Raw genomic sequence first — 19,629 nt, 5'->3', positions numbered from 1 at the left:
CCATTTTATTTTCAAATTTACCTTTCGACTTATTTTTCATTTTATATAATTGCCGTTCTCCTTTATCAGTAACAATATGTCAATATTCAGTAAAGGAAAAATAAATAACAGTGTTTCATTTGCATACAAAATTTAAAAATAAATAATGTTTGATTGATTAATAATATAAAAGTATTAATTTTAAGAGTATGTTAAGATTAACAATTTTTTTTTATCATAATATAAAAATTCCAACATATATATACTCACTCACTAACTTCCTCACCAAGGTTTTGCTTTTTCTCTTCCATTCTTTCCGTCACATGTTTTCCTGAGAAAACTGCTTGTTTTGCTCCTCAGCCAACTCCACCACCTCCTGACGGCGTTCCGGCTATTCCTGTCCTTGCTATCATTGCTTCTTCCTTTTTTTTTCTATTCGAATAAAAAAGTTACGGATAGCACTACACCATTGAATTCACTCTTAGAAGCAATGTCTTCGATTTTAGGTTTAGCAGCAGCTCCTTCTTCACAAGTTAACCACATTCTTGAAAGGTCTATGTAGTCTGTCCAAGTCCAAGGTAATAGACTTTTGAGTCAATAATCGTTGACGATTTATTCTCCCGAGAAAAAAATGAGCCAAGAAAATGGCACTGCTACATTCTCTACTACGTCTCCTTTGGATGTTCACGTCCGAGAGCCTAACAAGTAAACTTCAATGAATGATTTATTATATCAATATTTTCTTGATCCGAATGATTATTTATTAATATTTACTTTGTTCCAATTATTATTATAGTTTCTTGATTTCTTGTTTTCATTTAAGCATATTGTGCTATGTTTTTTATTTTTATTAGAAATTTCTTGATTTCTTTGTTTTTACAATGAACCTTCATTCTCTGAGAAACTACTGAGTCACATTTCACCTTTATTGTTTTATAATCATTAAAATCGTCGTGGATTTTTATTTCTTTATGACTGTAGGCTTCAGTTTGGTGAGGATCCCAGAGTTATGCATCTAGTGATGAAAATTTTGGCTTAGTGATACTGCAACCTTTTTCTTAGCTATTAAGTAACACCTAGTTATGTCTCTAATTTGATTAAGATCCTTTTGTTTGATTTGGTATTGCAGGCGCTTAAAAATTTCATACACAAGAGAATTTCTTCTCTCCTTAGACCAAACGGACCTAATAGTGAAGTTTCCTTCGTAAGCTCAGTCCTCAATTTCATGGTTAAAGAAAAAAACCCTCGTATGCTATTGTGTTTTTAGAATATTAATTATTTGGTCCATGTTTCTCCAACAGTGTGCTTGATGACGAGGCATCCGAACTTTTCTCTTTACGTTTATGTGTTCCAGGTGTGTAATTTTGGCTTTTGTAATTCTACTTTAGAGCTTCCAATATGCTTACTAGCTACTTTCTTATCATTATTGTGTATTATGGATTGTTGTAGCATGTAGTGGTTTTGTTTGAAGAGAGTATCTTTAACTATTCATGCTTTTCGCACAGATCCCAGGTGTCAAAAAAGTGTTCCTCAAAATTTTTCTCTGGAGGTTCCTCGTGATATTAATAGTCTATTGCATAGAAGTGATGAACCATACAGGCCCCCATGTCGCTACAAGGTCTAATTTGAGATTTATATTTATGTATTAATAACAGGGTAGATATAGTTTCCATAATTTAAGGTAGATTGAGGCGTGCAACCTTTTACTTCTGTTTTGTTCAAGGGTCCATAATATCATGGTTTTTTTCAGTCACTTCCTTCAACTAGACATAGCAATGACTTGCTTAACGGTGACATATCTGGATCTTGTGAGTGTGCAAATCAAGAGATAGCAGATAGGGAAATATGGAGAAAAGGTCAAAAACTCTTTTCATGCGTTTCTTCATTTTCTCTGTCAACTTGTCATTTAAGGTTATTATGTCATTTTTTTCAGGAAGAATTTCAATATGTCGTCCCTCAGAAGCTTGTATCTCTCCTACTAGTGTGGAAAAGGAAAAACAGTTCGCTTCAATGGTTGATGACTGTGAATCATCTACGGTCTATTGTAGAGGTATTTCAGTTGGCATGAAGCAAAATCCATCCAGCCCTGATTTCCACGTGCGACGGGAGTTGAAGTTAAATTCTTTCACTGATAGCATAGACGGAGAATCGAGTTCGAGCAGTGAACTTTGCTTGCCTGACGAAGACAGTTTAATTACATTTGATGAACTATTCTTGCTGTCCGATGTGGAAAATTTGGCTGTGGTTGATAGTTCCATGTCTAGTACCGCTGAAAGGAGTCCAATTGAAGCTGAGGTGTTTAGTCCAAGCTCACCTCGAGAAATGATTGAAAAGCTAGTGGAATTTATACTCAATGAAGAAAGTTCTACACCAAATGTGGATGATCCAATGGTGCACCATGGAACTGGGTTGGGCTGCTTTTCCCACTCTACGCATGCACAAAAAAATCACACCGAGTTCTGCTCCAATCATTTGAATCCAGAGAGGAAGGATCAACTGGACCATAATAGATTTCAAATAAACTCCATTGATTCGGCCGTTCATTCTTTTTTTTCCCACTCTTTCCCATCCAATCCATTTTCTCAACATTTCCCTCTTTATCACGACGAGCTGGAAAGGTTTGATCATGGAGTTAGTCAAACAATGTTCCAGCAGATTATAAATCCTGATAAACTTCATGTCCGTTCATTAAGTGTATCCAAAAGTGGAGTTCCACTGCATCTGCCTGCACTCCAGATGGCTTCTTGCACACAAAAGCTAAATTCGATGCCGACTGGAACCTTCGCGTATCAGGAGCCAAAAACTACGGGGATTTTGTAAAATCAAGTCTCGGTAAGCAATCACTTCATAATGTTTTGTACGAGTTATGTTGAACCGAAATTTAAAAGGTGGGATAGTTACTAATAATATTCTACACGTCGTTAAACTTTCAGGGTCATTGTAACATCAATCCAACTCCAGTTGACAGTTGCATTGAAATGAAATTGCGAGCAAATCACTGCCATCCTCATATGCAAGGTTTCTAGTACCAGACTTTCGACGACAGCCAACACTGGCTGAGTAATCTACCCTGACAATTCCATTTTTTGGAGTGAAACATTTGCGAAGCTTTCTTCTAGTTACTGTCTGAATTAGATATAGTACATTAAAATTTCATTACTGGAAATATTTCATGACACGACAAAGAAATCTAAAAGTAAACAACATATGTGTATAGGCAGTTAGTACAGTAAGTCAGAAACTTTCTGAATACATTCATGTGGTCTTTGTGAAAAATCAGTCCAATATTTGTAAGAGTAACGGACTGAACCGTGTTTCTTCATGAGTGACTATAAATTTGGTTGTCTCAGCCTTTACCATGTCGCATTCTGTATTCCTTATGTGACAAATGAAACTGTGGTCGTTTTCAATATTCTGTTGGATGTCTGGTTATTCTTTCACCAAATTAACCAGCAACTTAAAAGGAAATCACAAGGAATTCTTCCAGGAAGCAGTGTCCTTTTATCATACAAATGAGCGAAGTGAGAGACAGACTTCCTCCAGTCAGTTAAATCAATGACACTGTTTTGGTGCATAAAAAGTTAAAACATAATTCTCCAATCCAATAATGTTAGGTATATGAGTTGAATAAATCATTCTCAGTTGAGTTCTTATTTCAAATGTTCATTTCATACCCCCAGTGTTAAAAAAATCTATACTGTACACCGTTAGAAAGTTTTTAAAGGGGAATTGTCTCTCTTTTCAGATATTACACTTCTAGCTAAATCTAGAGCACATATATCTGTGCATACTATGCAAAACTATGTGCCCTATCTCTACATTTTCTTTTATCATATAAGAAAAACTGATTTGAATTGTGGGAATTTTCAAAAGTCTTCCACTAAGATGATGAGCAGTAGAATTTACTTCAGTCAGCCTCCATGCCAAGGCATCTTACCTCATCATGCAACATTCCACCCGACTGCATTCAGCAGCTGAAAAAGAAAGTCATTGTCTGCCTCCGCCATCTAAGTAACACTCTTCAACTGCCCTTCAACCATGTTTCGATCTGCATTGATATAATAGTTATCTGACTCAGGTTCCACTTCATATGATGCAAGCAGCCTTCTCTGCATGAATAACACAACATGCGTATAAATATAGATGTTTATCATCTTTTCTTCTCTCCTTGAACATCCAATTTGATGTCAACTTCAGTCATTCAAGTTTCTATAAAGAAGAAAATTCCAATCAATTTTTTGAAAGTTTTGGAAAGATGAGGAACATATAGGGATCATTTCAAGCTAAGAATCCCCAAAATAGGTATTTGAAAACATAATCAAAATTTGATGTTGGGTTAAGAGAAGGGCGAGGCCCAAGTAAGAAAAAACGGTGCATTGATAATTACATATTCATTGTAATAGTAATACAAAGATAGTTGTCACAATACTTACATGGTCCTCAAAATCTGGGCTTACTAAATTGATAGACAGGTTTCTCATCAACAATAGCACCTAAAAAGGAAATTACAAATAAATAGCCGTGAAGAATAATCGGAAAGAATCATTTTTAAAAAGAAATCACGTTCACAAGTACTTACTGTCTCAACATCTATAGGGTCCATTCGTTTCAGTTTCTGCAGATGTCCAGTTACATTTGGATCAAATACACTACCAATGAAGCCGTAAACTTGACCAAAATCTGGAAGAACTGCATTAAAAACAGGAAGATGAAACATTATAAATATTGAGAAGAAAACTGCCAATGTGATTTGGGAAACAGCAATACTTCGTTGGAAGAAAGATAAATTTTTAAAAGGATGTTCGCATGACAGAGCGGTTAGTCTGTGGGAGTTGAGTTATCAGTTTTTCCAGGCCAACAGAGCTTTCTGTAGATAATGATTCACAAAACAAGAAAAACAGGACTCGCTATAGTTTCCATATGGTGACTAAACATTAAAATCGCAAAATTGTTCAAGACTTAGATAATGATAATTAAGATTCATGTCCCAAGGTGATGGGAAACAGAGTCCAAAGTTACTCTGGACCCCACAAGTTCTTTTTTTAGTATTTAAAATAAAATAGAGAAAGAGTGTATACACTGAAGCATACGGCATACTCTATCTACACACATTGTCAGTCTACAACATTTCATAACCTTGCTGCCGTACACACATTGAATGTGGTCTAATAATTGCAGACGAGAACATAAAAAATTAGAAATAAAATCATTAAACCCTTACTTCTCAATGGATGGATATTATTCCCTTGACCATTAGCTTCACCAACCAACTGTGCTCTAGGACTTCCACCGTTACTGCAACAATTATTCACTTTGTGGCCTAAAACATACGATATGATAAACTCGATAAATAATTATTACCTTCAGAAAAATATTTAAATAACATCCACAACTGTTTCCAATGATAATGTAATCAAAGTTGAAGTATGGAAAGTTCAGCGTTTAGTACCATGCAATAAATTGGTGCTTTTCTGCAGAGAATTGTTTGACCAGGAAGACGCTGCAGCGTTAATAATAGGAGTTTTAAGCATTGCTGAAGAATCACGCTTCATAATGTACCCTGGTTCAAGCAAAGCCGATGATGATTGAAAGGACCCTGATACTTGTGAGAGCACTGGAACTGCCAGATATCACTATAAATTATTAGATACAATCATATTAAATAATGAAATAAAAAATATAGTGAATATTCAAACCATTTTTTGAAGCTTTCTGAGGGTATGGATGAGCAGCTTTTCTTTTTGGTCTGGGTGGAGGAAGATGTTCACTTGTCCCATTCTTCTGAACTTTTAGAAAGTATTTCTGAGCATGGCTTCGTATCTGCAAAATCAGTAGTAATTTTTCAGTCCTTCTCATAGGTATTTGAGGTGTCCATTTAAATCCATTTAAGCTACAAACACTCAACCGATGAATATTTGGTTTCTCTTTCCGTTAACAACATAAAAGATTTTCTTCTTTTCACGTTAGCCAACCGATGGTATCCCAGAAGAAAAATTACATTATCCTAGTTAAGACAATAAAGCCACTCCCAAACCTATATCTATCAAATTAAACTTTTGGGGTTGTTGGTTCCCTGACATGACATAAATGTTCGTATGACTAAGTGTTCTCAAATTTTAATCCATGACATCTCCATTCTGCTCTATTCAATCCTGGACATTTATGGCTAACCCAAACAGCTAGTGCAAATTTCCAGACAAAGGTTGCATTTGAAATTACCTGGATAACTGTCTTTGATCCAACAAATGCTTCAATCTTTTTCCAGTCACGGTCAAATCTGCATCCAGAACCAAAGAAACAAAATGAGATGAGTTATTATCAGAATTTACAATTTAAACAACTTGGTACTTTTCAGGTGTACTTGGTTGGAGAGAAACAACAGTACTTTCAATGTTGTCAGGTTATGTTTAAATTTGTTGTTGAATTGTGTTTGTGGTTTATCTTAGGTGCCTTAGCTATTTAAAGGAAAATTTAATATTGAAAGAGCTCTGTTGCATTTTCCTAGCTACTGCTCACTGTTTTCTTCTCATTCTTTTCTAGTCAGGAGAACTTCTTAACGTCCCCAAGCATTAATTTCTATCTTTTCTTTTTAATTATGTAAATTTATGTAGAAGTACCTAGAAAATCATTACATTCTTTTCTTTTCTATTCACAAATTAATAATTTTCTGTAAGAAGGATTTGCAGTAACTTGAGCTATGGTCATTCTGCATTACATCATGAATAAACAGTATATTTACCACACTATTGCTAGTATTCAGAGAAATTCATATTTTAGCTAAACCAAAAAGTTATCCATGCAGTGTACAAGATCCTTGCCAATCAACATATCAAAATCTATCTCCTCCAAAGTGGCTCATGTACAAGTATAAAATGATGCTTTGATACTTGAAAGAATCAACATATAAATCTAAGTTTCTAATAAAAACACTTCAAAGAGAATAATAAACCTGCCTAATTCCCTTCTGATTCTCTCTCTTTCGACGAGTCTCGAGCAATGCAATACAGAACAGTCAAAACCAGAGTCATTTTCAAATAACAATAACAGTAATAGAAACCATACCCTGTCCCTAACACTAAACCCGTCAAAAATAGGAAATACCTAATCATAAGCACATACCCCTGAAACATTAAGAGTTTTGGAGTGACAGTAACCACAATTATACCCTCACATTTATAATCAATTTCTCCTTATATACAACAATTTGAAACCTCGTATATGATATACCACTAAAACCCATGTCTCAATTGAGCTTCAAAATCCACACACTACATTCTAATACAAAACCAATTATAAAAAACCGTGAAATTGACATACAGCTGAAGAGCTTCGAGGAACTTGTCGTGCTCGGGTTCGGTCCAACTCTCCCTAGACTTGGTGATAGTGTAAGGTTTGCGAGTCTTCTTAGCAGGGTCCTCAAGAGAATCGGCAGGGGTAGTGGCGGAAAAATGGAGTATTCTGGGGAGCGACATAGCAGAAGGGTCCATGTAAAAAGTCTCTGAAGGGTTGGAGTTTTTAGATACCATGCTCCTCCTTTTGGTTGTAAGTTTCAAGCTTTAAGGTTTGTGTATCTTGTAGAAACAGATAGATGCTGCTGTTAGTTAGAGCAGAACAGAACCACAGAGTACTTATAAGAGATACTTTCCTCTGTTTTTTTTTTTCTCTTCCTACTTCGCAAGCGCCAATCCTCCCTTGCCACCTCACCACCTATTTTAATTAAGCTTCTTTTATTTTATTTAACGCACTATATTATGTTATTGTATTAAATTTTAATTTTATCTTTAATTACTCTTAGATTCTTTTTCAAATCCAACTACTGTCGAAAATAACAAAGATTTTGAAAAAACAAAATTGACTGTAGTTACATCATAATCTATTTTTTCTATAATACTACCAATAATGAATAAATTCATCAATTTTATCTTTATTATATTTTTTCTAATTAAATTTATTTTTTACCTTATTTTTCCTTTTCTCTTTTACTTGGTTTATTTCTTCTTCTTTTTTCTCAAGAGAGTAGACTAAAAGCCTATGTATAAGATATATGGATAGTTGTAAACTGTCGAATCATTTAATTTCTGTGAGCATGTGTCAGTTGTGCACTTGTTCTTGTCATGGGACTTAGTTTCCTAATGAAAATAATATTCCGTGTCTTAAGTGAAGTTTAATAATATGGTCGCTCAGATGAAAGTCTAATTAGAGACAAATTATAGTTTGGTAGTTTATGACAGAATTGAAGACAGTGACAGTGTTTCTTAGAGCAAAATATCTCCAATTGTGAAGTTGAGTTGGCATGGTTTATTTACAAAGAGAAGTGCCACGTATGATTTAACATTCATAGTAAAACACCAATAATGTTCTGGAATAATACAAAACAGATAATTATGTGATTTTGAATTTAGTTCTTGACAAGACTTTGATTAATGTTATCATTTGTACTCGCACTTATCTATTAATTTCCAAAATGTTAGATATGCCAACAGTACAAACACACACAAAATCAGATTTTAGTGCAACAAAATCATGTCTTTTCCATATTCCTGAATTCACGCGTAGCCTAACTGCACGTGATTAGGAACAATGCCAAAAATGTCATTTTAAATTTGATTTCATTAAAATAAACAATTTTTTTCTTAAAACTTTTACGAATTAAATATTAATATTTTGAAACGATTTCTTGTTGTTGTGTGGATTCTAAATTTTATTTTATTTTATTTAGTAACACGGAGTTGATAAAAACTCGTTGACGAACATAAAGCATAGTCTTTTAGTTATTAATGTTGAAAAAAACGACAGGAAAGGTTGCGATTAAGTGATTTGTGACGTGTCGAGGAAATATGGGTTAAGGGAAAAAGCCCATGGCCCACAAGGCCTACTTGGTTGTAAGGTAGTTAGTGACACACAAAGCTAGGCCACATAATTTCACACCAGATATTTTCTGATGGGCCCGGTCATTTTATCATGGGCCCATATCGATTTCACGTTCTGAGGACCCAATGCTGTCTTTGCTATTCTTTCCTTTTACCTTTCGTCTCTTTCACCCTTGTCTCGCTCAGTCTGTTCCTTTGTCTCTCTTCCTATGTTTGTTGCACTTTCTTCCTATGTAGAGAATAAAAAACATTTAAACTAGAAAACAATATAACTATTTGTTTTTACGCTTAATCAATTAATTCTGTTTTGTAACTCCATAAAAATTATATTTTTAAAATTTTCCACCCATAAAATCTTTTACCTTATCCACATCGTACAGTTATAATTTAAAGGGTTCCTTTTCATCTCCTCTCCATCAAAAACAAAAAATTAAGAGTTTTTCTGACAAGTTTTCTAATTTTCTCATGCTTTATCTTATCCATTTGTAAAGTTGTTAGGTGGTAACTTTCTTCTTTTATTAGTATCATCACATTTTGGAGGATAAAGCATCTGAATTTGTTGTGCGTATTTAATGAGCTTTTAAATGTGTTGAACTTTCTTGATTAGTTTTCAAGAAATGTTACATTCTAATATATATGCAATGAATGATTAAAATATTTATTTTCTAAAACAGTGGAACAATTCATCTTAAATTGATGGATTGAATATGCATCTGTAAATTACTATAAAAATATTTCATATTCATCTTTTACTTCATATTGATTTGGTTGTGCAAACTAGAAAAAAAATAAAATTAGAACACCTGTATAGGGGAAAAAAAGTCACGATTTACAATATTAACAGTGGTGATATATATTGATAATACTAGTGATGCTTCATCAATAACAAGTGTAGTTGTAGAATCTTAAGAAGCTTTCACCATTTTAAGAGATATAGATGAGGATTCTGAGGTTTATTAATCTGTAAGTTAACTTTAATTTGAACCGTCATTAACGTCAACTTGTTAGGTTTAAGCCATCCGAGAAGAGACTTTGTGAAAAAAAAAATAGTGTTGATTCTATGTTTATGAGGTGACTTATAAACACATTTTATTTGATGAATTTTATTATTTTATATAAAATTAAATATGTTTATATAGTTTTTAAATTTTGATACAAAATTAGAGTTTTTCAAATTTTCATACAATTTGATTTTCAAATTTAAAAAATAAATAGATATAATTATTTTAATATGATTTTTTTTCATATGTTAAACCGTGTCTTTAATTGATATTTGAGTTAAAATGTGTCAAACGGTTCAAAGATCCAACTAGATATAAGGTCAATTTAAAGTGTATAAGTGGGTACAAAACTCATTTTACGATTTTGTGGAGTTAAATTAAGTTTAAAGTTTACTTCTTAAGATGATATCAGAGCTATAGTTACCATCTATCCAAACAATATTTATTATTTATTGAACATATTGTTACAGTCATTATCGGACCACCATTAATGTCTAGTCCCACACACTCAATATTATATATCTCATACGTAAAAAAATTTAATATAATTAAATTAAAAAATTATATGTATTTTATTTTTTAAATTTGAAGGTTAAATTGTATTAAATATTCGAATATAAACTAATTCTAATTTTATATTAAAATTGTATTATTTCATCCGGGATGGTTAGTTTTATAAGTTTTCATGGATATTGATCTATTTTGTATTTATATATTTTATCATATGTAGTGCAAAGGATGAATAATCAAAAGAGGATAAACTTGAAATGTTTGGGAATGAGAGTGGTGTTAACCTTTGTGACCTTTAGTCCACAAACTTAATATATAATATATAAAATTGAAAACAACAATAAAACAAACTTCGAAATGCAAATAGATAAAAAGGACACACCGAATAAACACAATAATGATACATATACATTTGTATTTTGTTTTTAACATGTCCTTTTACATTGATATTTTATGTATGAAACTGTGTAATGTGAATATCTAATAATGAGGAACAACATACTATTAGAAAATAAATTTAGGATTAAATATTTTTTACAAAAAAGAACTTAAGAATTATTTGTAAATTGATATAATCTCTAATCCCATATAAAAATTTAAAAGCCTTGTGAAAAGCTAACACAGAAAAATAATGAGAAAAAAATTATTGTTGAATGCAACACGACATGTGGGAGATGAACCAAAAGGAGAAAACGAGAGGCTCCCAACCTCTCTTCTTCCATGAAGCTACCGTGTCTGTGTATTGTTGATGCAACCATTTCCAAATTTCTAATCTATCTTTCCTTTAACCTATTTTGGTGCTTTCAAAATACAGCGTCTTTTTCTTAGAAATATATTTGTTTATAAATTATTATTATTTTTCACGTGTACTACGAAAAATTGAAGATTAATCTTCAATTTTTCCACCATGCCGCAACAACTATCAATAAAAAATTGTCATTTTAATTAATTTTATATAATCATGTTTCATTTGGAAAATAATATTAATAATAATAATAATAATAATAGCTACTACCATGGTATGTTGAGAAATTTAGTTCTATTTTTATATTTTCATGTTAATATATTATTTGCAATTGATAATGATCTATATTACAAAGTTGATCACTTTATTTTCAAAAGAAAAAGAATTTACACAATTTATAATATATTTATTTCATTTTTATCCCGTTTGTTCTTTTAACATTACTTTTTGTGTTATTTTTATTAATCTGTGAAGTTATTTTTTATTTCTTTCATTATACATCATCTATGAACCTGGTAATATTGGTACGGCATGGTACTGATTTTTTTTTATAATAATACTACTATTTAAACTGTATTTAGACTTTACTTTTACTTTTATATTCAAACTATTATTTTTATAAAAAAAAACCTTAAAGTAATGAATTCATGAGTTATACAGCACTAAACTTTCTTTTTTATTTAAAATGACACTTAGACTTATATATCGTTTTAATTCTCAAATTTAGTGTGTTTTTGAATTATTTTGTGTTTTAATTATTTTATGTTTGTTTTTACCTATAATATCTATTTTGGGTGTGTTAAATAAATGAATAAAAAACATTTGTGAAGAATGAAAATAAGTTAAGGCTCAAGAAAATATGTTTAGGATAGGAAAATATCATTTTAGAGCACATGCTCATGCTGGATGCTGTTGGAATTGAGCTTAGTGTTGCAAAATCAACAAGAAACCAATATTGCATAACAACTTGGAGGTTGTTATGGGTGTTGGAAAGTTTTCCTACTCTTCCTTGGGTTTTCTCCTCCATACATGATGGTTTTCTCCTTTTCCACGGGTTAGAGAGGAATGTAGGCTATGAATGAGAGATGTAGGTAAGAATGGGAAACACAAAAGAAGTGTGGAGCAACTATTTAGTGTCTTGGAAAAGAAATTTCCTCTTCTCTTTGATTTTAATTTTTTTTTTATCTCTTCTATTTGTAAACCCTGACTTCTACACCATAGAGACCTAATCCAAATTTTTTAGATTATATATAATGAACTAAATTCTTGTGTAATTTTAGATGTGTATAAATATATATATATATATGTGTACACATGATTTATTAGTAATCTTAAGACTTTTGAACTTAATGCATAATTGTTTTCTATGATCCAATGAATTAGACTTTTATGAGTTATCATAGGTTAAAAGTCACTAAGAATAAGATTTGAGTAAACTACTCAGTTGATTTTAACATAAATTTAGAATTGAGATGAACAGACATGCATATCAAAATGAAGTAATGTTCTATGTTAAATTTTGGTTGTACACAAACTCTTTTGAGAAAACACAATTTCTTTATGTTTTTGTAACTTTTGTTGTTTAATTAAATTGTGAATTGCGATATTTATGTGCATTTCCCACTTATGTGAAGAAAATGATATTTACTATTTATTATGTGTATGCTATACATTGTTGTTTTTCACTAATAATTTCTAATAATTTAAAATAAGTTTTAAATGAAAATAATAAAATAGACAAAACTCAAAAAAATTAATTATCACGAACCAAAAGTTAAAAAAAAAAAACAAAAACACAACTTAAAAAACTTAAAAAAGGAAACCAGTTTTGAGAATAAAAATTTGAATAATCTAACAAAAGAAAGTAATTTTATTTCAAAAAGAGTGAAACTATAAAGAATTAAAATATTACAAAACAAAAATGAATTTATTTTAAATAACAATATAATTGGATGAAAGTGCTCATAATCTTCTCATTGTTTATTTGGTAGAATGTGTTTGTCAAATAAATAAGAAACAAAAACAAGAATTTAGAGAAAAGGAAAGGGATTGATGAAAAGATCAAAGCATCCAAGATAAAAAGTAGAAAGATGAAGAAGAAAAATGAAAAAGAAAACTAAAGAAATAAGAAAGAAGAAAATAAATAAGTGAAGGAAGGGAAAGGAATGCTTAGGCACTAGACTTCACATAAAGTATAATATAGGTTCTCTTTTTATAAACTTTTTCGTAAATTTTTTTAAAGAGAAAAATAAAATAAATAAAATATATTTTTATAAATTCATTTATAAAATAATTAAATAAAAAATTCTCACGTAAATTTTTAAATTCTTATTTTTGTGTGTATAAACTAATTTATCACATACAAAATTATTTTAGATTTGCTCACCAACCCACCTAATTTAATTTAATTATTTATAATTTTTTGTTTCAATATTATTAGTTAGCATTTTTTTTATTATATTGTACATGGTGATAAGGAAAAAGATGTTTCAAGAGAGAAAAATATTATAGATTTATCTATTCAATACTCTAATATTATAAATGGACAAGTGATACAAAAATTATCAATATTAAAAACTTATTTGTTCGCCTTTTGTGCATGTTTTTCGATTACGCTTTGATAATATTAATACATTTTATTTAGATTTGAATTAAAAAATTTATAATTTTTTAATTTTAAAATAAACTTATAATTAAATGAGTGAGTGAGTGAACCCATTTAACCTACCAACCCATGGTGAGTCAGGTTCAAATTTTGTCAGCTTACTAATAAATGAACCGGATTGGGTTGACTTATTAAGTGACCAATTCGTGCTAAGTCGGACCAGATTAAGTCGGGTTACCGGTTTTGAAAACTTTAAAATAAAACCATAATCAGTTGATATAAGCTTTTTGTCATGTGAAAATGACTTCAATTTTGATCAGACATTAATATACACCACACTTTATCAACATTGTTGGAGTCCGAAAATTATTTTTTAAGTAAAATTCTAGAAAATAGAAGTATAAAAAAATTACTTTTTTTTATAAAATATAATTTAATATAAGTTAGTCAGTCTATACAATACGTTAATTTTACCTTGTATAAATAAATTTTAATTTAGGATAAAGTCAATCTATTTTATTTTTTGTAGAAAAATTCCTTCAAACACATGCCATAAATCTCTCCAAGTTAAAGGACTCCCACATTAAGGGAAAAAAAATAGAAAATTACTATTAACCATAAAGAAAATTACCAATAAGCTTAAGGAATTATGTTTAAATTTCATTCATTTTCACAAATTCAGCTTAATAAGACGAAGTTTATATCTACTTATAATGTATAAATATTGAAATTATATATATATATATATATATATATATATATATATATATATATATATATATATATATATATATTATGAATTGGATACCCCTATAAATCTTGATATTAATCATTCTTTTGAAAAAAAATTCTAATAGTGTGATTACTCTGGGTACCTTTGTACCATCTTACTATTAATTATCTTTACTATTAATTATCTTTAGTGTTGAGGAAAAAAGATATAGTTAATACATCAAATCATTGTATTAATTGAATTACGACATTATTCCTATAAACAGGTTACTTCAATCGTTATAGTAAATTATTTTAAAAAAATAATTTAAGTTGATAATATTATTTAATTATTAAGTGGTCTATTCATTTTTTTTGTCAGCAAAACATCCAATTACTTGTAAACTTTATTTATTCAATTTCTACAAATAAAAATCTTATTAGTAATAACCTGCCTCACCAAGCTTAATTCAAATGCCACCAAATTTATTTTAAAAAATGTCTGTCATTTGAATGGAAACTTTGTTGAAGACTGTTTCTTCTTTCATCACATCAAATTTCTTCCTGCACCCTCATCAAATATATAACTTTCGAATTTTACTGTCTAAAACACAACAGACTAATTTTGAAAATATCTTTCCGAAAAACACTCATTAATAGTACTACGGATTTCTTTTTCCTGAAATATATATTTCACCTGGAAACACTCTAATACCACCACCCACCCCTATCCCTATTTCGAATAACTTTTTTTATATATCTATATTTCTATGACAGGGCACAAGAAAGAAATTTGACAGGGGTGCAGAAAGAAAGTCTCAAAGGTATTATATTCACCTTAAACCCCGGTATTTGACAACATTTTTTATAATATTTTAATATTATCTATGTGTCATTGTGTGATTGGTTCATGTGTTTATGATTATTATTATTATTGATTGTGAAATAATTTTAGACTAATCACAGAATGACATGTAGATGATGTTAAAATATTGTTAATAAATGTTGTCAAAATATCATTATCCTAAACTTAATACCTAATTTCTATTTTAAGTAGGTTTAATTCAACCTAATCTATAACCTTCATGAATTTGATGAGTTGAAGATAATCTTAGACCCTTACGAGTGACTTATAGTTTGATAAACAATTATATTTAATCAAAAGGTACATAAATACTCTACTCCCAATACAAAATTTCAATTTCATTTCAAGAGATTTTATAAAATTGATTTTTTGTTTATTAACTTATATACGGTTAAAAAGTGAACTTACATTTAACTCAATAACATAAAATCAGATTCTAAAGTGAAGTTTGTAATCATTTATATACTATAAATTAATCATATATCTAATCGATGTGAAATTTCTAACACATATTTAAAATAGAAATACTAATTTTAATTATTAATATTAATCATAAATCCATTTCATAAATATTAAATATTATTAAAAGTTACATTGTTATCTTTGAAGGCATAAAAATGTTAAAACAAAATTTTATAGTTTATATATATATATATATATATATATATATATATATATATATATATATATATATATATATATATATATATATATATATATATATATATATATATATATATATATAAATAAATAAAAGATTATCTACAATTTAAATTTTATTCTAATTGATACTTAAAAATGTATCTATATTTTTATAAATAGATTTTTTAGTAAATTTGAGTCAAATCATTTACACAAAATATCAGTAATTTTTTTTTCATTCTGTAATTCATTTATATATAGTAAAATATAAAGATAGTTTACATTATAAATAAAATTAACAAAAAAGTTAAACATGTAAAAATATTTTTTAATGGTGTATAATTTTTAATTGTTTATGAGGTTCTTTTACCCTGATTTAATTTGTTGACTATATGATGATGCTATCTTTGTAAAATTAATTTTATGATTTTGAAGGATTTAAAATTTACATATCCTAAATTAATAGAAATATCAGTAATAAAGTTCGAAATTTTATTTAAAAGATAGAATTTAACTTAATTTAAATAAAATAAATTTACCAAGAATACTATTTTTTATATTTTAACTCAGTTTAAATAATATTCTTCTAAAATTTACTTACAAAAAATTGATAAACTTTAAGAAGGAATTAGAATAAAATTAATACTACAGGTGCTTATTTAAATTTTTTTATCTATTTTTAATTATGATAAATTTTGAAAATCAAATTAATATATATAGATAGATAGATAAATAAATAAATATAAATACAAATAATTAAAAAAATAAGTATAAAATAAATTAATATATATAAGTGCAACTAATTAAAAAATAGTTTTAAGTGTTATTTATTTCAAAATTAATATTTCAGTAATAAATTATATAATAGACTCTCATCAAAAAATTATTATAAATTAATTTTATCTCTATTAAAAATAAAGTTAATAATCAGAACTAAATCAAAACTGTTGAAAAATTTATTCTTTTTTAAGAAAAAATTAAATTCATATTTACAGAAGTTATTTAAAAATGTTTAACTTTGATAAATAAAAAATACCGTTTAAACCATAGCTTTAAAATTCACTAAGATGATAAGAAGGTGGGGCGAACGGGGAGACGAATGTGGTTGGAAACGTTGTCGTCATCATTCACTACAAGACCAGTCGTACACAAGTAACATTCGAGGATCCAAACACGAAGTAACACGATGCCTTCTCACCACCATAAACTACTATAAAAATCTTCCTCAGCCGCATCTTCATTTCACAACTTCAAATTCCAAAACCATCTTTTTCATCTTTCACATTCTTTCATTTTCACTCACTCCCTCCAACTTCAATAACTATGAAGGTCACTCTTCCAATTTCAGCTCAGAATTCTTCTTGATATTCATAATTCACTCTGTGTTCTGTTTTTATCGTTTTGAGCAGTCCTAACAAATGCTTGATTTTGCTGTAACAGAAAGTTGTGTTGAAGGTGGATGTACATGAAGACAAAATCAAGCAAAAAGCAATGAAGGCTGTCTCTGGAATTTCAGGTATTCAATTAAATTTCAAATTCTCGAGTTCCTCATCTCTTTAGCTTCTCTGCTTTCAATGCTCAAACAAATTGAGGGGACAAAAGTGAGAATATAAAAAGTGAAAAGATAATATTGTAGTACAGGCAAAGCTGGTTTTCCTTCACTCAATTCAGTTGAATTAGCTTGAATGAAACTGGTTTTTGTTTCAAGAGATGAAGTCCAAAGAATATAAGATCGATGGCTCAATTACTAAAATCGTATTTGAAATACTGTTGCAGGTGTGGAGTCAGTTTCTGTGGACATGAAAGACAAGAAATTAACCTTAACGGGGGACATTGATCCAGTACAAGTAGTTGCCAAGCTAAGGAAGTTCTGTCACACAGAAATAGTTTCTGTTGGAGCAGCGAAAGAGGAAAAAAAGGAAGAACCTAAAAAGGATGATAAAAAGAAGGAAGATGAAAAGAAAGATTCCACAAAAGAAATTGTTCCAGATCCACTCAAGTTCTATCAAACTTATGGCTATTATTATCAGATGAAACCACAATACAATCCATATTACAGTGCCATAAGTGTGGAAGAGGATCCCAATGGTTGTGTCATTGTCTAATTTTGTTGTTACGATGGACTCAAAAAATGAATACAAAACAAACAAAAATATTGTATTTCTCATCTCCGTATCTTCTAATTAATTAAATTTAAATAAATAAATAAATATACTAATCAACATAAAAGAAAGTGAAAGTCTTTGTAAGAGAAAGTTTTGTAACACTAGAGTTATTTGGTTAATTTGGAAGCAACATAGTTGGCTATCTTTTGTGTGTGATAGAGTGTGGACTTTGTACAGGAATCCAATGAATAAAACATTTATACACTCTTTTAACTAATAGAGTGTTTGTTTCCATTGATTCGCACGAAGACTCGGATTAATCCCTTCCCTTGGTATACATGCGCAACAATACAGTGTTTCTTTCACCCACTAAAAAGTATAGTTTCTGACTTATATTGTGTCATATTATTATTAAACAACTACTTCATTTTATATAATAAAATGAATTTTTAAAAATTTTCAAACAACTCAAATTTATATTTTTAATTTGAATTTAACTTTTATTTATTCAAGATTTAATACACAATTATATAAATCTATACATATTTATATACATATTTATGTCATGTTTTATAATTGACTTGATAAATGGAATTGGCAAACAACAATTGTTTTAGTTTTCAGACATGATATTCTACGGATTTTATTCAAATTTCACTTATTCAACTTTATTTTACTTTATTATCATATATATTCTACAATTCTCATAATTATGATCGAGTGCATATTCACTTGTTGGGTCAAAATGTATCCAATCAACATGTAGTCCACTAAAAGTATTTATATCAGTAAAATTGATTAGCTACAATAATTCGCAATTAAGATAAAAAATAAGAAATTATTTCAAAATTAACAAGTGACTCATACCCAACTAGGTAAGGTCTCCTAAAGTAATTTAACTCACAAGATATATTGATTACGTTAAATTAATTATTACATTTATCATCATCTAACACACTTGAGTAACTTGGAACATCAAAATATTTTCCACAAACACAGTTGGGATAAACTTAAATTTTAGGGTTTTATTAATAATTTTGTTTAAATCTTATTTTATTAGTTTTTGGGTATAGTAATATTTAGTTTTATTTGATAAAGATAAAATAGGAATACGTAGTTATATTTTTCGGTTTATCTAGGTACAATATTATTTTATGATAGATTAAATATATTTTGTTTTGAAGATAGTTTATATTTTATTTTTATTTCTCGTAATATTGTAAGTGTTATGGCTATTTAAAACTCTTTAATTATAATAAATAATAAGACTCAATTTTAGGAAAATCTTTAAGTGTGTGTATAATGAGATTTTCCCAAGCACAATCCTCACCTGGACGGGAATGGATGAATACCATTGAATATCATTTGAAAAGAACAAACTACCTCTGTAAAACTAAAAGTGATTAGAGTTGAAAGTTTTGACAAAAAGTTTTGACAAAATATATTTATTCTTGCAAAAGTTTATACTATATTTATATAAATATTTATTCTTAATATTGTACTCATAAAAGCTATTAACTATCAATTCCTTAATTTAAATTTCACTTATTTAATTTTTATGCTATTATTATGTTAAATTGTTTTCTTGTAAATTTT

At 29.0% G+C, this 19,629-nt stretch overlaps 3 protein-coding genes across 8 annotated transcripts; 2 read left to right on the top strand and 1 right to left on the bottom strand.

Annotated features, from left to right (window-relative positions):
- The first annotated feature begins 226 nt into the window (after positions 1 to 226).
- On the top strand, positions 227 to 3,484 carry LOC124844709 (uncharacterized). The gene is made up of 7 exons (XM_047321705.2): positions 227 to 684; positions 1,109 to 1,183; positions 1,281 to 1,333; positions 1,485 to 1,597; positions 1,730 to 1,835; positions 1,913 to 2,811; positions 2,913 to 3,484. Exons 1-6 carry the CDS (start codon positions 611 to 613, stop codon positions 2,797 to 2,799), a joined length of 1,308 nt encoding a protein of 435 aa, XP_047177661.1. The 5' UTR covers positions 227 to 610; the 3' UTR covers positions 2,800 to 2,811; positions 2,913 to 3,484.
- On the bottom strand, positions 3,118 to 7,588 carry LOC124844710 (protein REVEILLE 6-like). Of its 6 annotated transcripts, none has more exons than XR_015781510.1 (10): positions 7,297 to 7,587; positions 6,929 to 6,967; positions 6,199 to 6,256; positions 5,676 to 5,799; positions 5,429 to 5,599; positions 5,201 to 5,299; positions 4,559 to 4,668; positions 4,413 to 4,472; positions 3,917 to 4,088; positions 3,118 to 3,540 (listed from the first exon to the last, which is right to left on the bottom strand). XR_015781510.1 is itself a non-coding variant. In XM_088096124.1 (9 exons), exons 1-9 carry the CDS (start codon positions 7,503 to 7,505, stop codon positions 4,066 to 4,068), a joined length of 888 nt encoding a protein of 295 aa, XP_087952250.1. In that variant the 5' UTR covers positions 7,506 to 7,588; the 3' UTR covers positions 3,603 to 4,065. The 6 variants fall into 6 exon arrangements, 3 of the variants coding, with proteins under 3 accessions (XP_087952250.1, XP_087952249.1, XP_087952251.1); XR_015781511.1 differs by having other exon boundaries at positions 3,118 to 3,477; XR_015781512.1 differs by lacking the exon at positions 6,929 to 6,967 and having other exon boundaries at positions 7,297 to 7,586.
- Positions 7,589 to 17,139: 9,551 nt separating this feature from the next.
- On the top strand, positions 17,140 to 18,327 carry LOC124844714 (heavy metal-associated isoprenylated plant protein 39-like). Its single transcript, XM_047321711.2, has 3 exons — positions 17,140 to 17,257; positions 17,369 to 17,444; positions 17,705 to 18,327. Exons 1-3 carry the CDS (start codon positions 17,252 to 17,254, stop codon positions 18,031 to 18,033), a joined length of 411 nt encoding a protein of 136 aa, XP_047177667.1. The 5' UTR covers positions 17,140 to 17,251; the 3' UTR covers positions 18,034 to 18,327.
- The last annotated feature ends 1,302 nt before the right edge of the window (positions 18,328 to 19,629 follow it).

Source organism: Vigna umbellata, chromosome 8, assembly GCF_029865625.1.
Source record: "Vigna umbellata cultivar VRB3 chromosome 8, Vumbellata_1.0, whole genome shotgun sequence".
In the NCBI taxonomy this organism is placed as follows: domain Eukaryota; kingdom Viridiplantae; phylum Streptophyta; class Magnoliopsida; order Fabales; family Fabaceae; genus Vigna; species Vigna umbellata.
This window is presented reverse-complemented; position numbering and strand designations above follow the sequence as displayed.

Coding starts and splice junctions, on each gene's coding strand:
- LOC124844709 (XM_047321705.2), top strand. CDS start 611: ATGAGCCAAGAAAATGGCACTGCTACATTCTCTACTACGTCTCCTTTG. Junction 1,184..1,280: donor CTAATAGTGAAGTTTCCTTC/GTAAGCTCAGTC, acceptor TTTCTCCAACAG/TGTGCTTGATGACGAGGCAT. Junction 1,836..1,912: donor TAGGGAAATATGGAGAAAAG/GTCAAAAACTCT, acceptor CATTTTTTTCAG/GAAGAATTTCAATATGTCGT.
- LOC124844710 (XM_088096123.1), bottom strand. CDS start 7,505: ATGGTATCTAAAAACTCCAACCCTTCAGAGACTTTTTACATGGACCCT. Junction 4,669..5,200: donor TAATATCCATCCATTGAGAA/GTAAGGGTTTAA, acceptor TTTTTAATGCAG/TTCTTCCAGATTTTGGTCAA. Junction 4,089..4,412: donor GCCCAGATTTTGAGGACCAT/GTAAGTATTGTG, acceptor TTATTCATGCAG/AGAAGGCTGCTTGCATCATA.
- LOC124844714 (XM_047321711.2), top strand. Junction 17,445..17,704: donor GGCTGTCTCTGGAATTTCAG/GTATTCAATTAA, acceptor ATACTGTTGCAG/GTGTGGAGTCAGTTTCTGTG.